Source organism: Alosa pseudoharengus, unplaced genomic scaffold (assembly GCF_046254945.1).
Source record: "Alosa pseudoharengus isolate Yale_2024_CS ecotype anadromous, Long Island Sound unplaced genomic scaffold, YU_APseudo_1.1 YU_APseudo_1.1_scf_19, whole genome shotgun sequence".
NCBI classification, from domain to species: domain Eukaryota; kingdom Metazoa; phylum Chordata; class Actinopteri; order Clupeiformes; family Clupeidae; genus Alosa; species Alosa pseudoharengus.
Genome location: NW_027468657.1, coordinates 7,136,712 through 7,160,662, shown reverse-complemented (window position 1 = coordinate 7,160,662; position 23,951 = coordinate 7,136,712). Strand labels below are relative to the sequence as shown.

Genomic DNA, 23,951 nt, shown 5'->3' with positions numbered 1-23,951 from the left:
AGTTTTATGCATCTCATGCAACGTTGTGGACGCAAATAACACCCGTTTCATAGAATGACCCATTTCTTGATAATTTTTTTGAGGATTTAACGTTTTGTTATGGAAAAGATTTCAAATGTATGCTTCAAGAAAATAGGTTGGTTGCCTACTTGCTGACAGCAGGTGGCAATATACCACTCCAGTTTTTATTTTCGACAGATGAGAGAAGGCGAAGAAGGGGGGAAATATGACGTGTTTCCGATGCGCTGAGAACGTCATTCAGGAACGCTGATGTGTTACTTGCTGCCTTGCATGGTGAACTTTGGGCTTGTATTAAACCAGAGTATTAATGTCTAAACATGCAATAACGGGAATCAATAAGGAGACGAGTGTTTAAACGCGTGAAGGACACCACAGAGAAACGGGAAGAAGCCGAGGACATGGCGGTAGGTTATAAATTGTCTGTCGTGTTCATGGCAAGCTGCACAGTGTTATTGACAGAACCAGTCGGCGAGTCAAGTCAAGGGATACATAGCAGGAGGATATGGTTTATAAAACACTCTGATGTTGCCTCGTTTTGTTTCTAATTGCTAGATATGTAGGCAGATGTTATGTAGTACGGGTGTTCCTCATTGGTAATGTGATTTGGTCCGGTGTGATTTTGTTCCAATCATTTTGAATCTGTCTATGCTTACGAATTTAACTAGATTTATTCTGCTGTTGTCCGGATGAGACGTAGTTTCCTTGACGATGCCCTGTTTTCTGCTTCCATACCCTCTATGTAAAGCCTAAAGGCAAGGTCGGCACGAAAGGCAAGAAGCAGATCCACGAGGAGAACGAGGCGACTCTAAAGTTCTACACTCGAGTCATTCTGGGAGCGAATGTAAGTGAGCAATCTTTTTGGCATTGCTCAGAATTCTCATTCTAAGTATGCTGTTGTAGCCTACTGTTACCCCTATGTCTACAGGGCTCCAGACTAACTTTTTGCACTGGTTGCACTGGTGCGCCTAACTTTTTTTCTTAGGTGCACCAGCACAAAAGTTAGGTGCACCCAAATTTTCAACCACATCGCATTTAACACCGCAGCAGGTTCACTTTTTTCCTTAATTACTGTCCTATATAGGTTGTCCTTGGACTTATGATTTACAATTCTACAAGAAAAGTAACATAATGAAGTGTTGGTGCTTTAAGTGCTTCACTGAGCTGAAATTTAAACTTAAAACATCTCAAGATGTATTAAATAAAAAGAACAGTGAGTAAATTAACAGTGCACATCTTTTAAGGGCTTCAAACTGCACATCTTATGGCTCAATGTTTTACATACTATCCTTCATGATCTTTAGGCCTTGGCTAAACCAGCTCGCCATGCTAGCATCTTCCATATAAATGTATTTGAGCACAATTTAAAGAGATGTTCCAAGTAGCCTGGGGGATTTTTATGTGATTTTGCAATGATGATTGCAATAATCATTTGACAGCCCCACAATGCAATTTACTTTTTAATTTTAGTATTTTTACATTTTCAATAAGAACATGGTTAATGCAGTAACGAAATGGTAGGCCTATTATTATAGGCTATTGCAATGACTTGCCATGCTCGATCTAAATGTGTCCATTCAATTCACCGTACACAATGACCACTGTATACATGCAGGGAATATTCGGGCTTTAAATGTAGCAGCGATATTCGGTTTGCGCCAAATAACGGATTAAATTGATTGATGCCATCAGAATGAGTTTACACAACTCGCGCGCAAAACGAATATTGCTGTTGAAAACCGGGTTACTCCCTGCATGTAACTGCGGTCAATGACGCACTCCTTTTCGGCGATATCTGTATCTCTGTCGTTCGGTCGTTGTATGCATTGTTCGCAATTTTAAGACGTCTTTTCATCTGCAATGACTCCTATAAATTTGGCGCAAGTGGCATTCCTGTACGTCGGGTTTACGTTCAAACTATTTTTCTGGTGAATAATTATTTCGGACTGAACTTGGTGAAGGGAAGTTTCACTAGGCCTATCGTAGGCAACGATAAACTTGATCATCTCGGGCTCGTCTGATCGGTTTGCTGCTGCCAGCCGCTGAAAGGCAGTGGGGAGAGGGGACATTTATCTCGGCCTATGTGACCACACTGTAATGCAACTACATCCACTCTGTTTATCTGACGGGTCTCTGACCTACCTCTCTCTCTCTCTCTCTCTCTCTCTGCAGCACACGCATTTTCAAATTTACGCACAGGCACTGGGCCACGGCCAATCAGAGGGGGGGTCCCGCCCTTCACCATCTGTGATTTGTTTAAACCACGATATTGGCCAAATATGTGTCTGTTATTGAACCAAAGGTAGAGTTTCAATGCGGACACTTTTTCCTCTCTCGAATAGCTGGTCGCACCGGTGCGACCTCCGATTTTTTTTAGTCGCACTTTTGAAAAATTAGGTCGCATATGCGACCAAATTGGTCGCACTCTGGAGCCCTGAGTCTAGAAGAATGGTGTTGCTTGAAGCATGTTGCATCAGGGTGGGTCCTTGCAGAAACTCTCATCACATACTTTCTTTCTCCTTAGGCCATATATGCAGCGATAAATCTATTACTGTTCTACAGCTCGTCCACCTTCTGGACATGGGTAAGCGTGTGGCAAGTTTTACACATATATTTCCTGGCTGGTGTCAAATATTTGATTTTATGTGATTCATCACTGATGTTACAATCACCTCTACTTCTTGTTTGACATACTCGTCCTGTCACACCCCTCTGTTTTTTAACCTCTGACCTCTTTGGTGTTGCCATGATAGCTGCTGCTGGTCTTTTCGCTGGTTGTGTATGTGGCCAGCTACCGGTCCATGGCCGCCATGGCCAAGCCAGCCTTTGCAGAGGATGGCAGTCTGCTGGACGGAGGCATCGACCTTAACATGGAGCAGGGCATGGCCGAGTAAGTGTGTGTGTGTGTGTGTGTGTGTGTGTGTGTGTGTGTGTGTGTGTGTGTGTGTGTGTGTGTGTGTGTGTGTGTGTGTGTGTGTGTGTGTGTGTGTGTGTGTGCGCGCGCGCGCAGCCTGAATTCTGAGCGTGTATGTGAATGGAGCATGTTTACTCCATATTCACTGGGCAGTACCACTAACCAAGATGCTGCATATTTATAGAATGTTTTTTTTAGGTGTTTGTGTGAGCACTCTGAGCACTGACCTCAACACTAAGAATCTGTTGAGCGCATTGAGCCCTATGTGTTTCTCTCTTTGATATGTTTACTCTCCTTTTCCCTCTTTCCCCTCCCACTCCCCTGTTGGCCTGTAGGCATCTGAAGGATGTGATCCTACTGACGGCCATCGTGCAGGTTCTCAGCACCCTCTCCTCCTACTTCTGGTATATTTGGCTCCTGGTACGTCCACTTTCCTCTCGTTACATCCCAGTCCTGCGGCACGAGAGTCTCTCTGGAAATGACCTAAGTAGCCTACTAGAAAAAAAAAGGGAAACAGTGTCAAAGTTAGACCCAACCTAAAGTGTCATGAAAAGCAATGGAAAAGTGTTTAAATGTTGTCAATAAAAATGTGTGGGTCCTTTTTTTTTTATTTGACATCATTTTTTGACATGACCACATTATTTTACTGTCCTGGTATAACTAGAGACATAGCCATGTTTAAATGATGACAAATGTGATTGATCGTTTTCTCTCTCTCTCTCTCTCTCTCTCTTTCAGGCCCCTGCTCGTGCGGCACAACTGCTGTGGGTGAACATCCTGGGCCCATGGTTTTCCGCGTCCTCTCCAACAGCCCCCGAGGAAGTGAACGAGAAGAAACAGCGACGCCAGGAGAGACGACAGATGAAGAAATTCTGACCCTGTCCTTTTACTGTTTCTCTTTTTTTTTATACAAAACCATGTGATTATCCACAGCCAATCAGGACAGTTGAATTAAGTTATTCTCAAACGAAGTTTCATTGTGTTAAAAAGCGGTTTGAACACACACACACACACAGCTTCCTATTGTTCTGCTGCAGTCTTGGTTTCTCTCCGGTCCGCACTCTTTTCTCCCTATCTGCCACATTCATCTCTCTCTTTCTCCCTCTCTCTCTCTCTCTCTCTCTCTCTCTCTCTCTCCAGCTGTAAATCGCTCCTCTCTCTGCCTCCACACGGGGGCAGTGTTCTCATGACTCTACTCAGGGCTTCCTCACTAAGACAGAGCTGCGTGGTGGGCCGCTGTGAAATGTAATGTTGTCCAGTTGTGCAATTCAGGAGCTCACCTACCTGTCTGTTGTAACTGTCTGCTTTAACAGATGCCCTTCCACGCGGGCAACTTTAAGTTGGCATCAGCTGCATGGCATGTTCCACATAGCTGGCAGTGTCTCCTGACGATGGGCACGTCTTCCCTCTGTGTCGTAGGTCTGTGTGTCGCTGGCATTAGTCTAGTCATTCTGCATATGTTTACAGTGTGTCAATGTTGACCACACAGGCTGTGAAGTCCCATATATCAAATGTTAATTCAGCTGAGGTGGGCCCTGTTGTGTGAGTGTGTATTTCTGTCTGAGTGTGTGTGTGAGAAAAACAGGGAGGTTATTTTCCAAGTCTAGAGCCCTTTAAAGCTAAGATGTGAGAGAATGCAAAAAGATGATGATGATGATAAAAATGGTTACTCTCTGACCCTCGGCATGGCAATAAAAGAATGACTGTTGTGTGCCTACTGCCTCTTCAGGGATCTGTTTGGTTTGATGGTTCACCCATGGCTTTGCTGTACTCTGCGTCTGGTTTGCGTGATGGCCTGTGTGTGGTGTCTGTGTTTGGGTGTTGAGGGCACAAGGAGGGGGAGACTGGCTGCGGACACACTGGATGCATGGATCTGGATTTTCATATTTCACATTTCTTTTGGCTACCCGTCTGTCAGTTGTCCAAATATGGCTGTTTTTACTGAAATGCTCTGTGTGTGTGTGTGTGTGTGTGTGTCTGCCTGGAGAAATCTATACGGTGTCTTAATGTACATACAAAATAAATTTCAATATAAAACGTATTGTGTCTGTGTATCTTGAATAGATCCTGAAACCTTTCAACTCTTTTTTAATGTGAAGAACCTTAACTGTTACTTTTATTTCACAGTGGTTCTTTTGTTTGCAAGCCGGACAGGTACTGTGTCTAACTCTTCAGTCACTATGGGGATGTTGTGCCTCAATGATGTTTGTTTATAGCTGTCCCATCAGCTCAAGGATGCCACTGTCACTGGGGGGGGGGGGGTCCAAGGAAGGGACCTAATGCAAGTCTGGTCTTGCTATAGAAATAAATACTTCTATTTTATTTCACAAATGGACAAATGAAACACTATGTCATTGAGATTTCATATCGTAATCTGAGGCATTTCAGGTTGGATTGTTGACATTTCATCACCTTTTAACCTCAGCTGAATAAACGCCACGTACGTTCCTCTGCAACTCAACTTGATATTGAGGCTGGCCGGACCGGAGGGGCGCTGTTTGAGCGGCAGAGAGCAACACCAACCACATCACCGTGTGATGCATGTTCCACTTGCATAGTGCGCTGTCTGTCCAATCAAAACCCAACAATAAAACAATTACTCGATAGTCAGCAGTATTCCTCGCTAGCAACGTTGGCTAATTGCACAACCAGAGCGTTTTCACACCAACTAGATGTCTGAAAACCAGGGCTAACGAGTCTCACCGTGATGCGAGTACGCTAGGAAAGAAGGAATGAAAGGTCGACATAGAAGAAGCTGGAGACATTTAAACTAGCCTGACAGTCACACCGCTCACAAAGTAAGTTCATCTAACGTTATTGTTAGAAATAGAGGTGATGCCAGGTAATGTTAACCTAACGGTATATCTCGGATGTATTTTTCTCAGATTTTCTTCAACGTTAGCTTGTCAGCAAGTAATTTAGAAAACCGACCTAAGCCATTTAAATTAATTGCATATTGAGTTGCTAAATATCTGTTATATCGAGTCCTCAAGATGGTAGCAGAACTAATGTTAGCTGTTTGAAATAAGAATTAATTAATTACATGTAGCTTCTAGCATTCTAACGTTAAGCTTGTTCAGTTTGCTAGCTATGATAACGTTAGCCAGTTCATAAGCATCGTATTGATATACTGTAGGTATGATGACAAAAAGGCTAGTGACAAATGGTCAGAAAGGGCTTTAGTTTTTGAGATACCCCTAAGTTACCGGAGGTAGAACTAAACCCAACAATGTGTTTCCTCATCTCTAAGGTCTCCCATATATGAAATGGATTCTTGGCTAAAAATACTTTACTGCTAAGATTGTTAAATTAACAGATATTGTTATACACCCCAAAACCAAAAAAGGACTAAAATATAGCCTGTCCGTATTGGAGTTATGGCATATAAATTAGTGCAGATCAATTACACAAGCTCTGAGACCTTTGAAACTTGCCATGTTTATAGTCAGGAAGTTGCTTTACCTACTAGAAAAGACTGGATGTGAATATCTTGATGTATGGAATGAGTAGAGACATGTAAACATACACCTAAAATAAGCGGACATGCAAAAAATTAATATCTATGCAGAATGTTTTCATTTACTTTGTGGCTCCTTTGCCAGGGATTATCATAGAAACACATATGATGGCTTGTTGGAAAGGGGTTGTACTGAATCCAACAATACCAAATATGTAAATATAGTATGACAAATTAGGGTGTTCTGTCACTCAATGTATGAGGTGTCCAAAATGAAAGAAAACAGAACACTGGCAAAATACAGTCTCAAGTCCAAATCACATTATCAGTGGTGAGAAGAATGTTGACAAATTCATTGTTACTGCAAGGGAAGTGCTGATCTATATCTACATTTAATAATGATACATTTCATATGAAACACAGATCCAACTGAATCAGGTTAACATTGGAATGAAACACCTTTATTAAAATATTTACATTCACTTGAATTTTGTTTTGGTCAAGTCATTACTGAATAATGGAAAATAATATTGTTAGCTTTTGTCTGACCAGACCAGCAGTGGACAGTAGAGCCTGCACTGCTTACTTCACCCCTAAGTAGCTAAACAGTTAGTTGTAGAAACTACTTTCCCTAGCTAAGAAAGTACTTAGCCCTCTGACTAATGTTGCATGTGTAATTCAACTTGATTTGCATTTCAATTAAATATCTGAAATGTATATCATTTTTCCTTTTCACTAGTCTCTTGAATTATGGAGAATGTCTTACAGACATTGGATCCAAAGCTTTGTATCATTTGTGGAAAACATTTTGAAAAGGGCAAGAAAAAAGATCCCTATGTCCAAAACCCCACAGTAGAAGGCCTCCAACGCATACTTACCCTTGCTCAGCAGAGAGATGGTGATGTCCATAAAACTCTGGCTCCATATACAGATGATAAAGTTTCATATCATGTATCATGTAGAGCGAACTACTGCAGTAAGACAAAAATCAGTGAGCAGCAGCAAGTTGCAAATGTTGAGAGTGAGAGCACATCTGCACCAAGAAGGCTGAGTAGGGTTGATATAACATCATTTCAAATACGGAGAGATTGTTTCATTTGTGGGAAGGCCAGCTCTAAACCAGAACCTCTGACAGCAATTTCAACTGAAACAGGCGCAAGTACCAGAGACAAGGTCCTTCAGGCAGCTTCTGAAAGGCTTGATGAAGATAAAAAGGGAGATCCAAGGTCTAACAAGAGCCAAGGAGCAGGACCGGAGCACTCAATGCTTAAAGTGATTTTTATTAGTGCAAACTGACTAACGTTTCGACGCCCATGCATCTTCTTCAGAGTCAAAACCAAAGATGATGAAGATGTACAACTTTAAATTCTTTCATGCCCAAATCTCTTTGCATACGATACCAAATACCATAAAATGCCTTGCACACTACCTATCTAAATGAAATATAGCAGAAGCCATAGAAAAGAATAAAAAAGCAGACCAATGTCTATAACAAAGCCTTTATTAAGCTCACTGAAGACATTGATAAAACAGTATTGTCCAAAGGTATGAAAGTGAGGACTCTCAACTCGTTCACTGATAGCTATGAGATAATACTAAAGACCATTGCTGAGCAAGAAGGTGTGTCAACACAAGAAATATAGATCAAGGACAGTGGTGTCTACATCCCAACTGTTCTCACTTGAGATGCTGAACATGGAATTGTTGATGCAGCCATCAACAACTTTTACCAAAATGAAGACACCCTGGTAGTCCAGTCATTTTAGGAGAAAGGGTTGAACAAATTGCAACACAAGCAAACTTAACTGATTTTGTATCCTCAATATGTTCTGAGTAAGGGAAAAAAAGCCCCGAAGAATCCCAATAGGGGAAAGTTTAGAAAAAGACCTAAATATACCCTATTCATGCGCCTATACAGAATTTTTCTCACGGAAATAGGGGAAAAAAATTAACCTTCACATATCACCATGAAAATTAATGAGTTGATTACTTACATCAAGACAAACAAAAAATGTATTATAAGATTTTTGAAATTGTTTGTCAACATGGGCAAACAGGGCATAATGTAATTATGTATAGCTAAGCGACCCAAAACGAATTGCAACATTTGACAAACAAATTGTCCAAGGCATGGAGGAAGATAATACATGTCTTAACTGGTATTATATCTCATCTAGAGGGTATATTCTTATAGAAAATATATAGTTTATGGTGTTTAATTTGTTTTCCCTGGACAGTATAGGCCAAAATGTATCCACTTTACACTAGATTCGCCTTTACAGAATAGAGGGCAATGTATTGTGCATGGCATAGAGGAAGATGGAAAATGTCTTAAATGGTGTTATATCTCTTCCGGAGGGTATATGCTTTCAGAAAATATATAGTGTATGGTGTTTAATTTGTCTTCCCTGGACAGTATAGGCCAAAATGTATCCACTTTACACTAGATTCGCCTTTACAGAATAGAGGGCAATGTATTGTGCATGGCATGGAGGAAGATGGGAAATGTCTTAAATGGTGTTATATCTCCTCTGGAGGGTATATGCTTTCAGAAAATATATAGTTTAGGGTGTTTAATTTGTTTCCCTTAATAGTGCAGGCCAAAATGTATCAGCTGTTCACTTGATTCGCCTATACAGAATAGAGGAGTATGTGTTATGCATGGTATGGAGGAAGATGGGACATAAGTTGATTGATGCTATATTTCATATACAGTGCATATACTTTTAGAATATGTATAGTTTTGACTGTTCTATGACTTTGGTAAAACCATGACCCATGCATAGGCATGCATTGTTAATTATTAAATTTAAACTATATTTATTAGTATAGCATTTTTGCCAGATGTCACAACAATAGAGTCACTTGGAGGCTAACTGCAGTTATCCCATCTGCACCCTTCTGTTGAATTAGGACATGATCATGTCCATCTTCAACTTTGCCTTCACAATTTTCCTGCATTCACTAACATAAACATACTGTGCTGTCCGATTATTGTTTTAGACAAAAATTGTGCAGAGTAAAGGGGCATCATACAGGCCCCTCTGATTGGACAGACAGTATATCAGTCAACCCCTGGGCAAGGGGTCAATTACTATAAGACTTGAAAAATTATGGACTGATACTTTAATGTGATATACTGTATGTTTCAACGACCTCTAAATCAGATTACGTAAACACCAAAACCAATTTCCTAGGCTGAATAATGCTTAACTATGTGTTTGTACAGATTACACATTGTGGAACACTTACATGCAAAAACACACTTGGCTCTATTTAAAGATTCAACAACCATTTCCATTGATTCAAAGGGCCACAATGTAAAAATAGACACCAATTTTGCAACAAACCAGTCTGAAATAAGCCAAAGAAATTCACTCTTTGAAAATAAAAGAATGTTCCTCAACAATGCAAGATTCTAAAATTCCATGTAAAGTTAGATGGGGTCAGATATTCTTTAGAATGTGTATTCTACAACATTCTAATTACAGTTTTGTCAGTATTTGCTGAAGAATAATGCATAAAACAACCCTCATTTTAACATATTTCCACCAACTGGATTTTCATGGTCTTTTACTATGGTGTAAAGATCACCAATTGAAATATAAAAATGTGAAAATAAATTCTGTTGCAATTAGTTTTGGGTCAGACCTTTGCCTGGACTATTAGCTCCGTTGTGGTATTTATACAAATTAACTATACGTAATTACTTTATGCCCTGTTTGCCCATGTTAACAAACAATTTCAAAAAACTTATAATACATTTTTTGTTTGTCTTGATGTAAGTAATCAACTCAGTAATTTTCATGGTGATATGTGAAGGTTATTTGCATCGTTGTGTTCCGAAGAGGCCAAGTCTCCACAGCAGATAAATGCCTATAGCACAGGTTCCACAGAGGTCCCTCACCACCTTAAACATGTTTGATATGAATGGAGATAAACTTTACAGGTACATTTTGTCCATTCTTCACATTTCTTCATTTTGGTCAAAGTTGCTGATGGCTGCATAAAAAATTCCATGTTCAGCAACTCCAGTGAGGCCAGTTGGGATGTAGACCCCACTCTCTGTCCCTGATATCTGGTCTGCTGCAACAGATGTGACAAGTGCCTGACTTCTGTATAGGAAACACAGTACCCCATTGCACTGAGCTCATTGATGACTGTCTTACTACCAAACTCATGATGTATCAAAATGGGGTCATTCCACGTCAACTCAGCCACCCATGTACATGACACTTCTCAGATTTTGCTGAAAAGCGGTGAAAATATGCCTTATGTTACCAAACTGAGGAATCTGAAGTTTCAGGTCAATATCTTAAACGGTTTGACCGTGGCGTCCATTTGAAATTCGGGTGCCACGGCCCTAATTGACACATTGGAATTTCACATTTCATCCTTTGCCATTTTTGGAAGCCCATAATGTCTGTTCTAATAGTGGTAGAGGGCTGGAAACTGGTCTGGTAGGTCATTGTAGCCTGTACTACACAATTCTGGAGGCAGAATCAACATTCCTTACTGTTTGGAGGAGAGGTGGGTCACCAAAGTCCTAAAAAATGTTGACAGCATGTGTGATTTTTCACTTTTTGGGTGGCCGTAGCACCACGATTAATGATCATATTTATTCTAAACAGGATTATTTGTTATATTTGGGAACTTTGCTCTTTCCAAAATTAATTTGAGGCTTATGGTACCACTGGTGGGGGTTTTATGGGGGTCCAAAAACCCTCTCCGCAAAGGTGACTTTTTTGGAACCCCATATTTGGACCCCCAAATGACCATGTGGGCACTTGATGATCCTAATGGGATTTATACCAGATAAAGATACATATTTGTTCTTTCTTTTAATGAAATAACATTTTTGACTATGAAGCTCCATAATATGAATTTTATTCTTCATAATGCACCATTTTGGACATTGTTTCCAGAAGTCTGGAATGTAAATCAGGGAGAATTTAGTGATGATAAAGCATGAAAATAGTGGAAATGACTTAGTATTATGCTCAGTGATGGCAAACAATTAAATACTGAGATGCTGTCACAGATTAACCCCTTATCCCCCATGAAAGAGACCCTCCATCAAACTTTCAAACTAAATAACAAGAATGTTACATAGTGTAAGACCACTACAAATAAAATAGTTTTCTCTTGCCCTCTTGGGATCTGTCTTTGGTCCGATGGCCATTTGAGGATGTTGTTGACACACTTCATGAATTTCACAAAAACATCACCATGTTCATCTGAACGTTCAACAATGTTTCCAATGAACCAGTTATCATCATAGATACAGGCAATGTATTTTCCTAGCTGAGTTTTGTGGCTGATCTGACTGAGTGTTCTGCCGGGTGTTCTGTATCCAAGTGTTCTGAATCTGATTGTTGTCCTGCATCGACATCTGTGAATATTGTATCCTGTGATATTAATTTCATCCGTATCTTATTTTTGGAAATTGGTTTAAAGCAATGATGTGATCGTGTTCCACTTATCGTTTTGGCCGAGGCGTAACGTCTCTCCAATTCCTATATTTCCTCATGTTTTTTAATATCTTCTGCACTAACAAAAAAGAATGTCAGATCAGCCACAAAACTCTTTTCCATTCTAAACTCTTTTCCAGCCAGGAAAATACATTGCCTGTATCTATGATTGGTTCATTGGAAACATTGTTGAACGTTCAGATGAACATGGTGACATTTTTGTGAAATTCATGAAGTGTGTCAACAACATCCTCACATGGCCATCGGACCAAAGACAGATCCCCTGTTGGGTGCCATTCCAACATATCATTTGTTGTGTCAGTGTGCCAGACATCTATGGACGCAGTGCTCGCCAATACGAACTTGACCAAAATGACCATGACAAAATGATGCCACTGCTTCCACAATTTCTTGGATAATACTTAAAGACACTATTCCATTTAATTTTATTTGGAGTGACAGGGGCAAGGAAAAACTCACTTTTATTTGTAGTGTTCTTACACTATGTAACATTCTTGTTATTTAGTTTGAAAGTTTGATGGCGGGTCTCTTTCATGGGGGATAAGGGGTTAATCTGTGACAGTCTCAGTATTTAATTGTTTGCCGTCACTGAGCATAATACTAAGTTATTTCCACTATTTTCATGCTTTATCCTCACTAAATTCTCCCTGATCGATCTACATTCCAGACTTCTGGAAACAATGTCCAAAATGGTGCATTATGAAGAATAAAATTCATATTATGGAGCTTTATAGTCAACATTTTTATTTCATTAAAAGAAAGAACGAATGTGTATCTTTATCTGGTATAAATCCCATTAGGATCATCAAGTGCCCACATGGTCATTTGGGGGTCCAAATATGGGGTTCCAAAAAAGTCACATTTGCCGGAGAGGGTTTTTGGACCCCCATAAAACCCCCACCAGTGGTACCATAAGCCTCAAATTAATTTTGGAAAGAGCAAAGTTCCCAAACATAACAAATAATCCTGTTTAGAATAAATATGATCATTAATCGTGGTGCTATGGCCACCCAAAAAGTGAAAAATCACACATGACGTCAACATTTTTTAGGACTTTGGTGACCCACCTCTCACCTAAACAGTAAGGAATGTTGATCCAGAATTGTGTAGTACAGGCTACAATGAACTACCACACCAGTTTCCAGCCTTCTACCACTATTAGAACAGACGTTATGGGCTTCCAAAAATGGCAAAGGATGAAATGTGAAATTCCAATGTGTCAATTAGGGCCGTGGCACCCGAATTTCAAATGGACGGCACGGGCAAACCGTTTGAGATATTGACCTGAAACTTCAGATTCCTCAGTTTGGTAACATAAGGCATATTTTCACCGCTTTTCAGCCAAATCTGAGAGGTACCATGTACACGATATACCCCGATTTTGGCTGTTTTCACTTGGAATGACCCAATGGGAAGTCCCAGTGTGATCAGCGTATGGATGTAACCGCTCTGTTCAATGAGATCATGACAAATTGCGATAACACACAGATTCTCCTTTGAAGCTGGGTCATCATTAACCTGACTCTCGCTAGATGAATTTCGTTCCGCCTAGCTCCACTCATCCATCTGGGATCGATCCATTGGAGTGGTGCTTCAGAAGGCTGGAGGCAAATCCTTGCATAAGATTGGATAAGCCACTTGTCCGTCATCTATTGATGTGCTACTTCAACCACTCACATCGAAGCCAACCCGTGACGCTGAGAACAGTCTCACAGTCGCTTCTACGCTAAGGCACATCTATGAAACTCCCGCCCTGCGTCCTGATTGGCTCTACCATACAATCTCGTGCTGAAATCACTCTCAACGGAATCGATCCCAGATGGATGTGAGTGGAGCTAGGCGGAATGAAATTCATCTGGCGCGAGTCAGGTTAGCTCATCATCACATGTTTGGTAATCTCTGTGGGCATGTTAATCAACACACCAGTTCACAAAGTCATACAGGATGTTGGGTACATATGTGCTGCATTGGAAACATAATAGACAGTCACTGCTGACATATTACTCACTGTCATACTCTACCTGATCCATGCTCTTCCTCAATATGTCTGCAGCCCTGTGTAATATTTGGATTTTATGTCTGTGAGTTTAACAGCTTCCCTCAGTGCACAATATGTTCATACTATCTGAGCAGATCAGATCTGACTGTCTTTGGACGTGGAACAAATGCAAGCCTGTCTTTGTGCTGTATCAGCTTTTCCTTTAGTTTCCAGGATCTATATTTCTTGTGTTGAACTATGGACACACCTTCTTGTTCAGCAATGGTCTTTAGTATGTTGTCATAGCTATCAGTCGAAAAATTGAGTCCTCACTTTCATATCTTTGGACAATACTGTTTTATCAATGTCTTCAGTGAGCTTAATAAAGGCTTTGTTATAGACATTGGTCTGCTTTTTTGATTCTTTTCTATGGCTGCTGTTATATTTCGTTTAGATATGTAGTGTGCAAGGCACATTTTATGGTATTTGGCATCATATGCAAAGAGATCTGGGCATGAAAGAATTTGAAGATGTACATCTTCATCAAGCCTTTCAGAAGCTGCCCGAAGGACCTCGTCTCTGGTACTGGGGACAGCCATGGCCTACTGGTTAGGGTTTCGGGCATGTAACCGAAGAGTTACCGGTTCGATCCCCGACCCAGAAGGAAAAAAAGGAAAAAAGTGGTTGAGCGGGGGAAGTGATTGAGCACTACTCTCCCATGCCCATATCCACGGTGGCCTTGAGCAAGGCACCTAACCCCTCACTGCTCCCCGAGCGCTGCTGTAGTAAAGCAGCTCACTGCTTTGGGTTAGTGTGTGCTTCACCTCATTGTGTTCACTGTGTGCTCTGTGTGTTCACTAATTCACGGATGGGATAAATGCAGAGACCAAATTCCTTGTATACGCAAGTATACTTGGCCTATAATTTACATTGCGCCTGTACCAGTCGAAATGGCTGTCAGAGGTTCTGATCTAGAGCTGGCCTTCCCACAAATGAAACAATCTCTCCGTATTTGAAATGATGTTGTATCAACCCTACTCAGCCTTCTTGGTGCAGATGTGCTCTCACTCTCAACATTTGCAACTTGCTGCTGCTCACTGATATTTGTCTTACTGCAGTAGTTCACTCTACATGATATGAAACTTTGATTTTGGAGGAAATATCATCTGTATATGGAGCCAGAGTTTTATGGACATCACCATCTCACTCTCTGCTGAGCAAGGGTAAGTATGCGTTGGAGGCCTTCTACTGTGGGGTTTTGGACATGGGGATCTTTTTTCTTAAGCAGTGTAGGCTCTACTGTCCACTGCTGGTCTGGACAGACAAAAGCTAACTATATTATTTTCCATTATTCAGTAATGACATGACCAAAACAAAATTCAAGTGAATATAAATATTTTAATAAAGGTGTTCCATCCCAATGTTAACCTGATTCAATTGGATCTGTGTTTCATATGAATTGTTTAATACTGGGACATATGAAATGTATCATTATTAATTGTAAATATAGAGCAGCACTTACCTTATGTAACTAACCTTGCAGTAATAATGAATTTGTCAACATTCTTCTCACCACTGATAATGTGATTTGGACATGAGACTGTATTTTGCCAGTGTTCTGTTTTCTTTCATTTTGGACACCTCATACATTGAGTGACAGAACACCCTAATTCGTCATACTATATTTACATATTTGGTATTTTTGGATTCAGTACAACCCCACCTTTCCAACAAGCCATCATATGTGTTTCTATGATAATCCCTGGCAAAGCAGCCACAAAGTAAATGAAAACATTCTGCATAGATATACATTTTTTGCATGCCCGCTTATTTTAGGTGTATGTTTACATGCCTCTACTCATTCCATACATCAAGATATTCACATCCAGTCTTTTTTAGTAGGTAAAGCAACTTCCTGACTATAAACATGTCAAGTTTCAAAGGTCTCAGAGCTTGTGTGATTGATCTGCACTAATTTATATGCCTTAACTCCAATACGGACAGGCTATATTTTAGTCCTTTTTTGGTTTTGGGGTGTATAACAATATCTGTTAATTTAACAATCTTAGCAGTAAAATATTTTAGCCAAGAATCCATTTCATATATGGGAGACCTTAGAGATGAGGAAAAACATTGTTGGGTTTAGTTCTACCTCCGGTAGGGGTATCAAAAAAAATTGGGGCCATTGTCACTAGCCTAAAATTTTTCAAACTTCCCTAAACTCAAAATGGATCACATGACTAGACAGAGCTGAAAATTCCTGGTACCTCCTGGTATTCAATGGTACCTCGATTGTGAAAATCAGTTGATGATTGAGAAAGTAATGATATATAAAATATTGGTGATTATATTAAAATATAATACATTAATTACAATAGAAATCATGTGACCGGAAATTCATACTATTTAGATGTTTTTGCTGGTAACATCCTCATTTTATCAGATATTTGCATGAAATTTGAACAGAAGGTAGATTTTTGTTAGTTCTTTCAAATGAAATTACAATTTTACCATTCTAATTGGAATAGGCATCAGGCTCACTGTACCTCACTGAAAACAACTATAATTAATAGCCTATAAGCGTTCATTCATATTCAAAAACATTTATTTGACACAACAAAGACAAAACAATACACATCAATTGTTAATTCATGTGTCCAATTTACCCTTTTTCCTCCTCCCCAAGAGTTGAACAATTTAATTTTACTTTTCTTCAGTTCACATATTCCTTTTTTTTCATACTAACAATGAATGATCAGTACAACAAATATACAAGTTCTCTGTGTGATTGTGCAGACTTAAGTGTTCATATCTCTCTCTCTCCCTCCCCCTCTCTCTCTCCCCCTCCCTCTCTCTCTCTCTCCCCCTCCCTCCCTCTCCCCCCCTCTCTCTCTCTCCCTCCCTCTCCCCCCCCTCTCTCTCTCCCTCCCTCCCTCTCTCTCTCCCCCTCTCTCTCCCTCTCTCTCTCTCTCCTTGTTCACCAGTAGCAGACTTAATGCAGACTTAAGTGTTAGTTCAGACAGGCTATTGCACAACCAAGTCATCTAAGATGATATCTGCTGCCATTGCATAGACGGACACATCAGTGTCATGTGCATCAACTTCATAGCCCTCCTCGTTCACGGACCAATAGCCAACAGTGTATTTTTTTTTTTTAGCATGAAAAGTCTCAATTTTTCCATTGAAAATGACTCTGTTGCCATCCAAATCCCACGCATGACATAGAAATGCCCCCACCCCTCTGCCACCCAATAACTCCTTGATCACGCTCACTTCCTCCTCTGTGAGCTCTGGAAACGCTTCCTCAATTTTGTCTGCACCTAATTCTTCAATCTTTTTCTCTAACACTTTCCGTTCTTGTTGGCTTCTTTTTCTTTCTTTTGTGGCTTGACGTTTGTGTAATTCCTCCTGCAGCTCTCCTTGCTTCTTCCTCCTCTTTCTTCTTTGTACTACACCCAGCCTCACAGCCCTCTTGATGACCACTTCTTGCTCTTTCTTGTCTAAACTGTCTAAGTATTCAACGGTCTTGTTTTTCTGAGCTCTCATTTTGCATGACATGTAACAGATGGTGGCATTTGGTGCCTTCTTCTTTAATGCGCTGAACATTCCCATCACTTCCTCAGCATCCATGTTGTGTGACCTTGCAGAGCTTGTCTCTTGTTTTATTTTCTCCGTTACTGTCCATGTATCAACAAAGTATTCCCGATACTGTCTTTCAAGGACTGAAATGACCGCTCTCAGACAGCCTTCCATCATGTCAGTGAACATGACCATGTCTTTCGGTTGTTGTTGTAATTTCTGAAGGATTTTGTCTGAAACATTCAACTGATTTCCGAAGTAGTCTGTTGTGCGAGTGAGGAATTCATCGGGTGAGCATAGTTGGTCTTTCAGATTCTGTACAGTCTCTTTAATCATTTCAATACCTTGAATGTGATCCGTTTGGTCATCTGCACCGGTGTAGAACTTGGTCATCCAGGGTCCAGTCAGCAATTTCCCCAGCAACCCCAGAACTTGCATTTCGACCTGTCCAGCAGTAGAGTCTAAGTCTGCGAGTATGCAAGCACGAAGGCCTCCACAGGATGTTCCTCCACAGAGATAAGACTTCAGATCAGAATGGTGACTTGAGAATATCCCACATATGTGGAATAGAACGTGCAGGCGATTACCTCTGTATCGTGGTATGAGGCCGAGAGGGAGATTTTTGTCATTCAAAAAGATCTTAAAGCCACGAGGGTCACCCTTGCCATCCATGTACCTCATTTTATTAATCTTAACTACAATGTTGGCCCCAATGCACTCTTTCCCCTTAATTTTCCCAGCAATCCCCATGGATTTCTCAATCTCCTTCAGTGTACACTTTGTTTTTGAAGCGATTGTTTCCAGAGGATGGAGGTTGCAATTAAGCTCATTTAAGGCCTTGTTCCAGGACGCACAGACTAAACGAATGGCCGCATGATTGGCAGCACAGCGGTCAGTGAGCGTGTCGGATATATTTCCTATCATTTTTTGAAGAATGATTTCATAGTCTGCCTCAAAAAAATGACAGTAGACATTTGCAAGGTTACTAACGGAGTCACAAATATGGATCTGGTAATCCTCAGCAGAGCCTCCTGGAAGTTCATCTACAGCAACAACATAACAGTTCTCTTTGGTGGTGAAATGTATGCTGTTCAAGTGGACTCCCTCCTGTGTGGTTGCATCAAAACCAAGGGTACAGTGTGTGTTGGCTAAAAGTGCTTCGGCAGTCTGGAGGTCACTTATGGCCCCCAGTTCTCTGGTCATGGCTTCCACAGTAGCCCTTTTTGGCACATCACTTAAACTAATGTTGAAACGCAGCCCAAACTTTTGAATCAAATTGTGGATGTTGGCAGTAGGCACCTGATTGGATATCGCGTCAAACACCATCAGTCGCATTTCATTTCAATATGATTTTGAATCTGTTTTTGTTAACTTTTTTTCACTTTCCAAATCCTGGATTTTTTCTCTCAAAGCAAGGTTTTCAACCTGAAGATCAAGAATCTCACTGTTCATTGAATTAATTCTTTCTTCTAACTCGCAGCATCTTTGTTCCACCTCATCAACAGAATTTGATTTCACCTCTCTCCTCATGTGTGTAAGAGATTTCTTCAGGCGCATATAACTTCTTTCTTTAATTTTGTATTGCTTCTTTAATTTAGCGATGGTTTCATCCTCATGCGATTTTCAAGGTTTTTCAAGTCGGATATTTGCTTTTCTTTTCTTTTTTAATTGCAAGGTACTTGTTTCTGCAGATGTTTCTGCCTCATGTTTTTCAGAGACTCCTTATATCTGATACAAGAAGGACAATTGGTTCTAGCAACCTGTCTTGTCTTCAGCGGACTATGTTTCAGAACTTGTTCAGCAGGAGACTTTGCTCGGGGAGCTGTGGTGGTAGTGGAGATTCCACAAAATCTTCGGCTACATATTCCTTCAAACTGACTAAATTCTTGTTCATTACTTAGCTTTCTGTATTTTTTTCCACAAGGATCTTCACTTTAGCCTTTGCCTGATCTTCGGTCATTTCTGGTATGTATTTAATAATTTCTCTTGCAGTTTTAGCTCTGCTGGATTCCCCAGCTGTGACATAAACATAGAGAATATGCCCATTTTGGATCAATTGAGGAGGTGGTACATTACAGTACTTGTCCAGGAGGTGCTGTCTGGCTAGACCTGGCTGTGTGTTGGGCCCCTTTCTCCTTTTCATAATTAGCTGTGAAGACATAATATCAATTATTAGGCTAGAAAGCCCCTCAATTGTACATATTGCATATCAATGTTGCAAACAAGCAAGCATAACTTTTTGATCACATTCATAGATCCAATGAAATGCCACTAAATTTAATCTTGAATTTGAATAAAGTAGGCTACCATTTTATCTTATCTAAATTATGCACACATAACTATATTATATATTTGGGATTTGCTGTGTTCAGCTAGAGACTACATGAAAGGTGCATGAAAGATCTAAATAACACTATGCTTCTTCACTTTCTGTCAAATCCACATTGGAATTGCCCGGACCTAGCTCTCATTTCAAGTCTTAGCCTATGGATTTAGACAGGGATGGAGTAACATTTTAACTAGTATAAATCAGGAAAAACATGATATATTAAACTAGATAGCAGCAGTGATCATTTTAAGAAAAACACAGCGAGAATTATATCAAGTCATGCTAATCTCAGTAATCAGTAACTTAATCAGTAGCCTACCTCAGTAATCTAATTCGAAATTATGTAAACTATGTTAACATTTTAACAAGTATAAGTCAGGAAAACCATGAGATATTAAACTAGATATCAGCAGTGATAATTTTAAGAAAAACACAGCGAGAATGAGTTCAATCAAGACGATGTTAATTAGAATGACACCTGCAATGCATCTGCCAGGACGTTCGCTAATCTACCCGCCACAAATGTGACTACCGAATTTCCGCGATTTAGTAAAGTACATTCTCCTCCATGGATTTCGGTGAAATTTCGTCAGTAACAAGATAAAAGGTGTGTATTTATGTCCACCTACCTTTCATTAGTGTCCGAAGCTTAGACGAAGCCCGCCGACCGATTGAAAGCCACACGAATCTTCCGAACGTTGCGATGACCTGAAAACACCTCAGGGCTGAAATCACGTATGCCTAACGCCTCGGGGGCAGTGTTGCCAACTATTTAGAATGAAAAGTAGCTAAAGCCAGCTCCAAAAGTAGCTAAAGCCAGCTCCAAAAGTAGCTAAAGCCAGCTCCAAACGTCACTAAAGCCAGCTCCAAAAGTAGCTAAAGCCAGCTCCAAAAGTCGCTAAATGTCGCTAGATGACGGCACACGCTAATTTGCATATTAATTACGTCAGCACGTCGTATCCGTACCCCCCCCCCCCCCCCCCCCCCCCAAAACAAAAAAACGGTGATGGCCCTTTAATTCCCTTTTACTCCTGTTTGCTTTTCTCCTACTCATATAGGCAACTTTATACTTTCTGTAGCCTATCATGTAGACTACAGTAGCATCAGGTGGCTGAAAAGCAGTCATTTCCAACCTATTCACTGCTGCATCTGCTTTGCACTGCTTGAAGTCTGATTATGTGACCATAGGGTAGGCTAGCCTGCACGCAAATGTACCCTTACGGCAATAGCTATATTTTTGATATATTTAGGCTACATAATACAGGCTTAAATGTCACTCGGACAGACTTTTTTTTTTTTTACTCAGCTGACAGTCCTGCATCAACTTGCATTGACAACATTGAAGCTAGGCCTACATAGCCTAAACGAATGCTATAGGTTTTTCTAACATGTATGTTTGATTAACTATTAATCCAGTAATTTTAAGCCAAAATAGGGGTCAAGGTTGAACAAATTGCAACACAAGCAAACTTAACTGATTTTGAATCCTCAATTTGTCCTGAGTAAGGGAAAAAAAGCCCCAAAGAATCCCGATAGGGGAAAGTTTAGAAAAAGACCCAAATATACCCTATTCATGCGCCCATTCAGTATTTTTCTCACGTGAATAGGGGGAAAAAATTAACCTTCACATATCACCATGAAAATTACTGAGTTGATTACTTACATCAAGACAAACAAAAAATGTATTATAAGTTTTTTGAAATTGTTTGTTAACATGGGCAAACAGGGCATAATGTAATTACATATAGTTCATTTGTATAAATACCACAACGGAGCTAATAGTCCAGGCAAAGGTCTGACCCAAAACTAATTGCAACAGAATTTATTTTCACATTTTTATATTTCAATTGGTGATCTTTACACCATAGTAAAAGACCATGAAAATCCAGTTGGTGGAAATATGTTAAAATGAGGGTTGTTTTATGCATTATTCTTCAGCAAATACTGACAAAACTGTAATTAGAATGTTGTAGAATACACATTCTAAAGAATATCTGACCCCATCTAACTTTACATGGAATTTTAGAATCTTGCATTGTTGAGGAACATTCTTTTATTTTCAAAGAGTGAATTTCTTTGGCTTATTTCAGACTGGTTTGTTGCAAAATTGGTGTCTATTTTTACATTGTGGCCCTTTGAATCAATGGAAATGGTTGTTGAATCTTTAAATAGAGCCAAGTGTGTTTTTGCATGTAAGTGTTCCACAATGTGTAATCTGTACAAACACATAGTTAAGCATTATTCAGCCTAGGAAATTGGTTTTGGTGTTTACGTATTCTGATTTAGAGGTCGTTGAAACATACAGTATATCACATTAAAGTATCAGTCCATCATTTTTCAAGTCTTATAGTAATTGACCCCTTGCCCAGGGGTTGACTGATATACTGTCTGTCCAATCAGAGGGGCCTGTATGATGCCCCTTTACTTTGCACAATTTTTGTCTAAAACAATAATTGGACAGCACAGTATGTTTATGTTAGTGAATGCAGGAAAATTGTGAAGGCAAAGTTGAAGATGGACATGATCATGTCCTAATTCGACAGAAGGGTGCAGATGGGATAACTGCAGTTAGCCTCCAAGTGACTCTATTGTTGTGACATCTGGCAAAAATGCTATACTAATAAATATAGTTTAAATTTAATAATTAACAATGCATGCCTATGCATGGGTCATGGTTTTACCAAAGTCATAGAACAGTCAAAACTATACATATTCTAAAAGTATATGCACTGTATATGAAATATAGCATCAATCAACTTATGTCCTCCATACCATGCATAACACATACTCCTCTATTCTGTATAGGCGAATCAAGTGAACAGCTGATACATTTTGGCCTGCACTATTAAGGGAAACAAATTAAACACCCTAAACTATATATTTTCTGAAAGCATATACCCTCCAGAGGAGATATAACACCATTTAAGACATTTCCCATCTTCCTCCATGCCATGCACAATACATTGCCCTCTATTCTGTAAAGGCGAATCTAGTGTAAAGTGGATACATTTTGGCCTAGGGTTAGCTATACATAATTACATTATGCCCTGTTTGCCCATGTTAACAAACAATTTCAAAAATCTTATAATACATTTTTTGTTTGTCTTGATGTAAGTAATCAACTCAGTAATTTTCATGGTGATATGTGAAGGTTAATTTTTTTTCCCCTATTTCCGTGAGAAAAATTCTGTATCAGTGCATGAATAGGGTATATTTAGGTCTTTTTCTAAACTTTCCCCTATTGGGATTCTTCGGGGCTTTTTTTTCCCTTACTCAGAACATATTGAGGATACAAAATCAGTTAAGTTTGCTTGTGTTTCAATTTGTTCAACCCTTTCTCCTAAAATGACTGGACTATATCTGCTTTGCTTGTGAATGAAGTTGTAGCCTACTTCCTTTGTTCAATTGTTGAACGATGCTGGCAAGCGTGCCCCTGCTGTCATCATGTCATTGCTCTCGTCTCGTTGACTCTCTTGTTGTAATTTCACCCGAAGTTGCTGCACCTTCCAATGAGCATTGTCTGAGCTTAGATCTATAGAACATCTACTTCCTTGTAATAAAATGGGCTGATACTGTACAGGCCAGTCATTCCTTTTATAATCATGGGGCAACGCTTTGGGCAAATTTGCGATGTAATTCACTAACGAAATAGGCATGAGAGGGGAGATTTTCTGATGTTTCAATAACGAAACAGAGTTTGCCATCTTTGCGAGAAGATTTTTTTCACGCTTTGAGCTGCTGCTGCAGTCAGCCTGGGCAAACCGAAGGATAACGCAAAGAGAAAACAAAAGTCGCCAGACACACGAAAAAGTCGCCAGATTTGTTGTCAGTCGCTAGAAACACTTTTCAGTCGCCAGAGACGTCCAAAAGTCGCTAAATCTAGCGACAAAGTCGCTAAATTGGCAACACTGCTCAGGGGGTCTGTGCTCGATGTAATAGAGTGGTGAAGTCCCGCCCCTTCTACTTCCGGTCCATGGGACCTATCTTTCAAAAAATTATGAACGGGAGTTAATAGACCTCTCCAGAATAAGTCCCGCCTCCGTAACTTCCGTATCCATCCAACTTCCGGGCGTGGATTGTCTATGGGGAATAACATGGCGTTTCGAAATATCATACCGGTAAAACATCTGTAGGTAGCGAAGTTGAAAAAGCTGGTGGGCAGATTGGCCTACACACTTCTGCCA

General features: G+C 40.0%; 2 protein-coding genes across 2 annotated transcripts in view; both read left to right on the top strand.

The window, feature by feature from the left end:
• The first annotated feature begins 251 nt into the window (after nt 1-251).
• tmem208 (transmembrane protein 208) lies at nt 252-4,973 on the top strand. Its single transcript, XM_076291584.1, has 6 exons — nt 252-425; nt 767-862; nt 2,543-2,602; nt 2,772-2,908; nt 3,268-3,352; nt 3,671-4,973. Exons 1-6 carry the CDS (start codon nt 420-422, stop codon nt 3,806-3,808), a joined length of 522 nt encoding a protein of 173 aa, XP_076147699.1. The 5' UTR covers nt 252-419; the 3' UTR covers nt 3,809-4,973.
• A 592-nt stretch (nt 4,974-5,565) lies between these two features.
• LOC143132208 (nucleobindin-2-like) overlaps nt 5,566-23,951 on the top strand; it is a 30,050-nt gene continuing 11,664 nt past the window's right edge. Inside the window, exon 1 of the mRNA XM_076291582.1 lies at nt 5,566-5,730. The gene's annotated coding sequence lies outside the window, so the exon portion shown is untranslated. The remainder of the gene's footprint in view (nt 5,731-23,951) is intronic.

What these genes read in the sequence shown, in the direction of transcription:
- tmem208 (XM_076291584.1), top strand. An exon ending in CGTCCACCTTCTGGACATGG is followed by an intron (nt 2,603 to 2,771) that starts GTAAGCGTGTGG and finishes TTGCCATGATAG; the next exon opens with CTGCTGCTGGTCTTTTCGCT. An exon ending in TCTGGTATATTTGGCTCCTG is followed by an intron (nt 3,353 to 3,670) that starts GTACGTCCACTT and finishes TCTCTCTTTCAG; the next exon opens with GCCCCTGCTCGTGCGGCACA.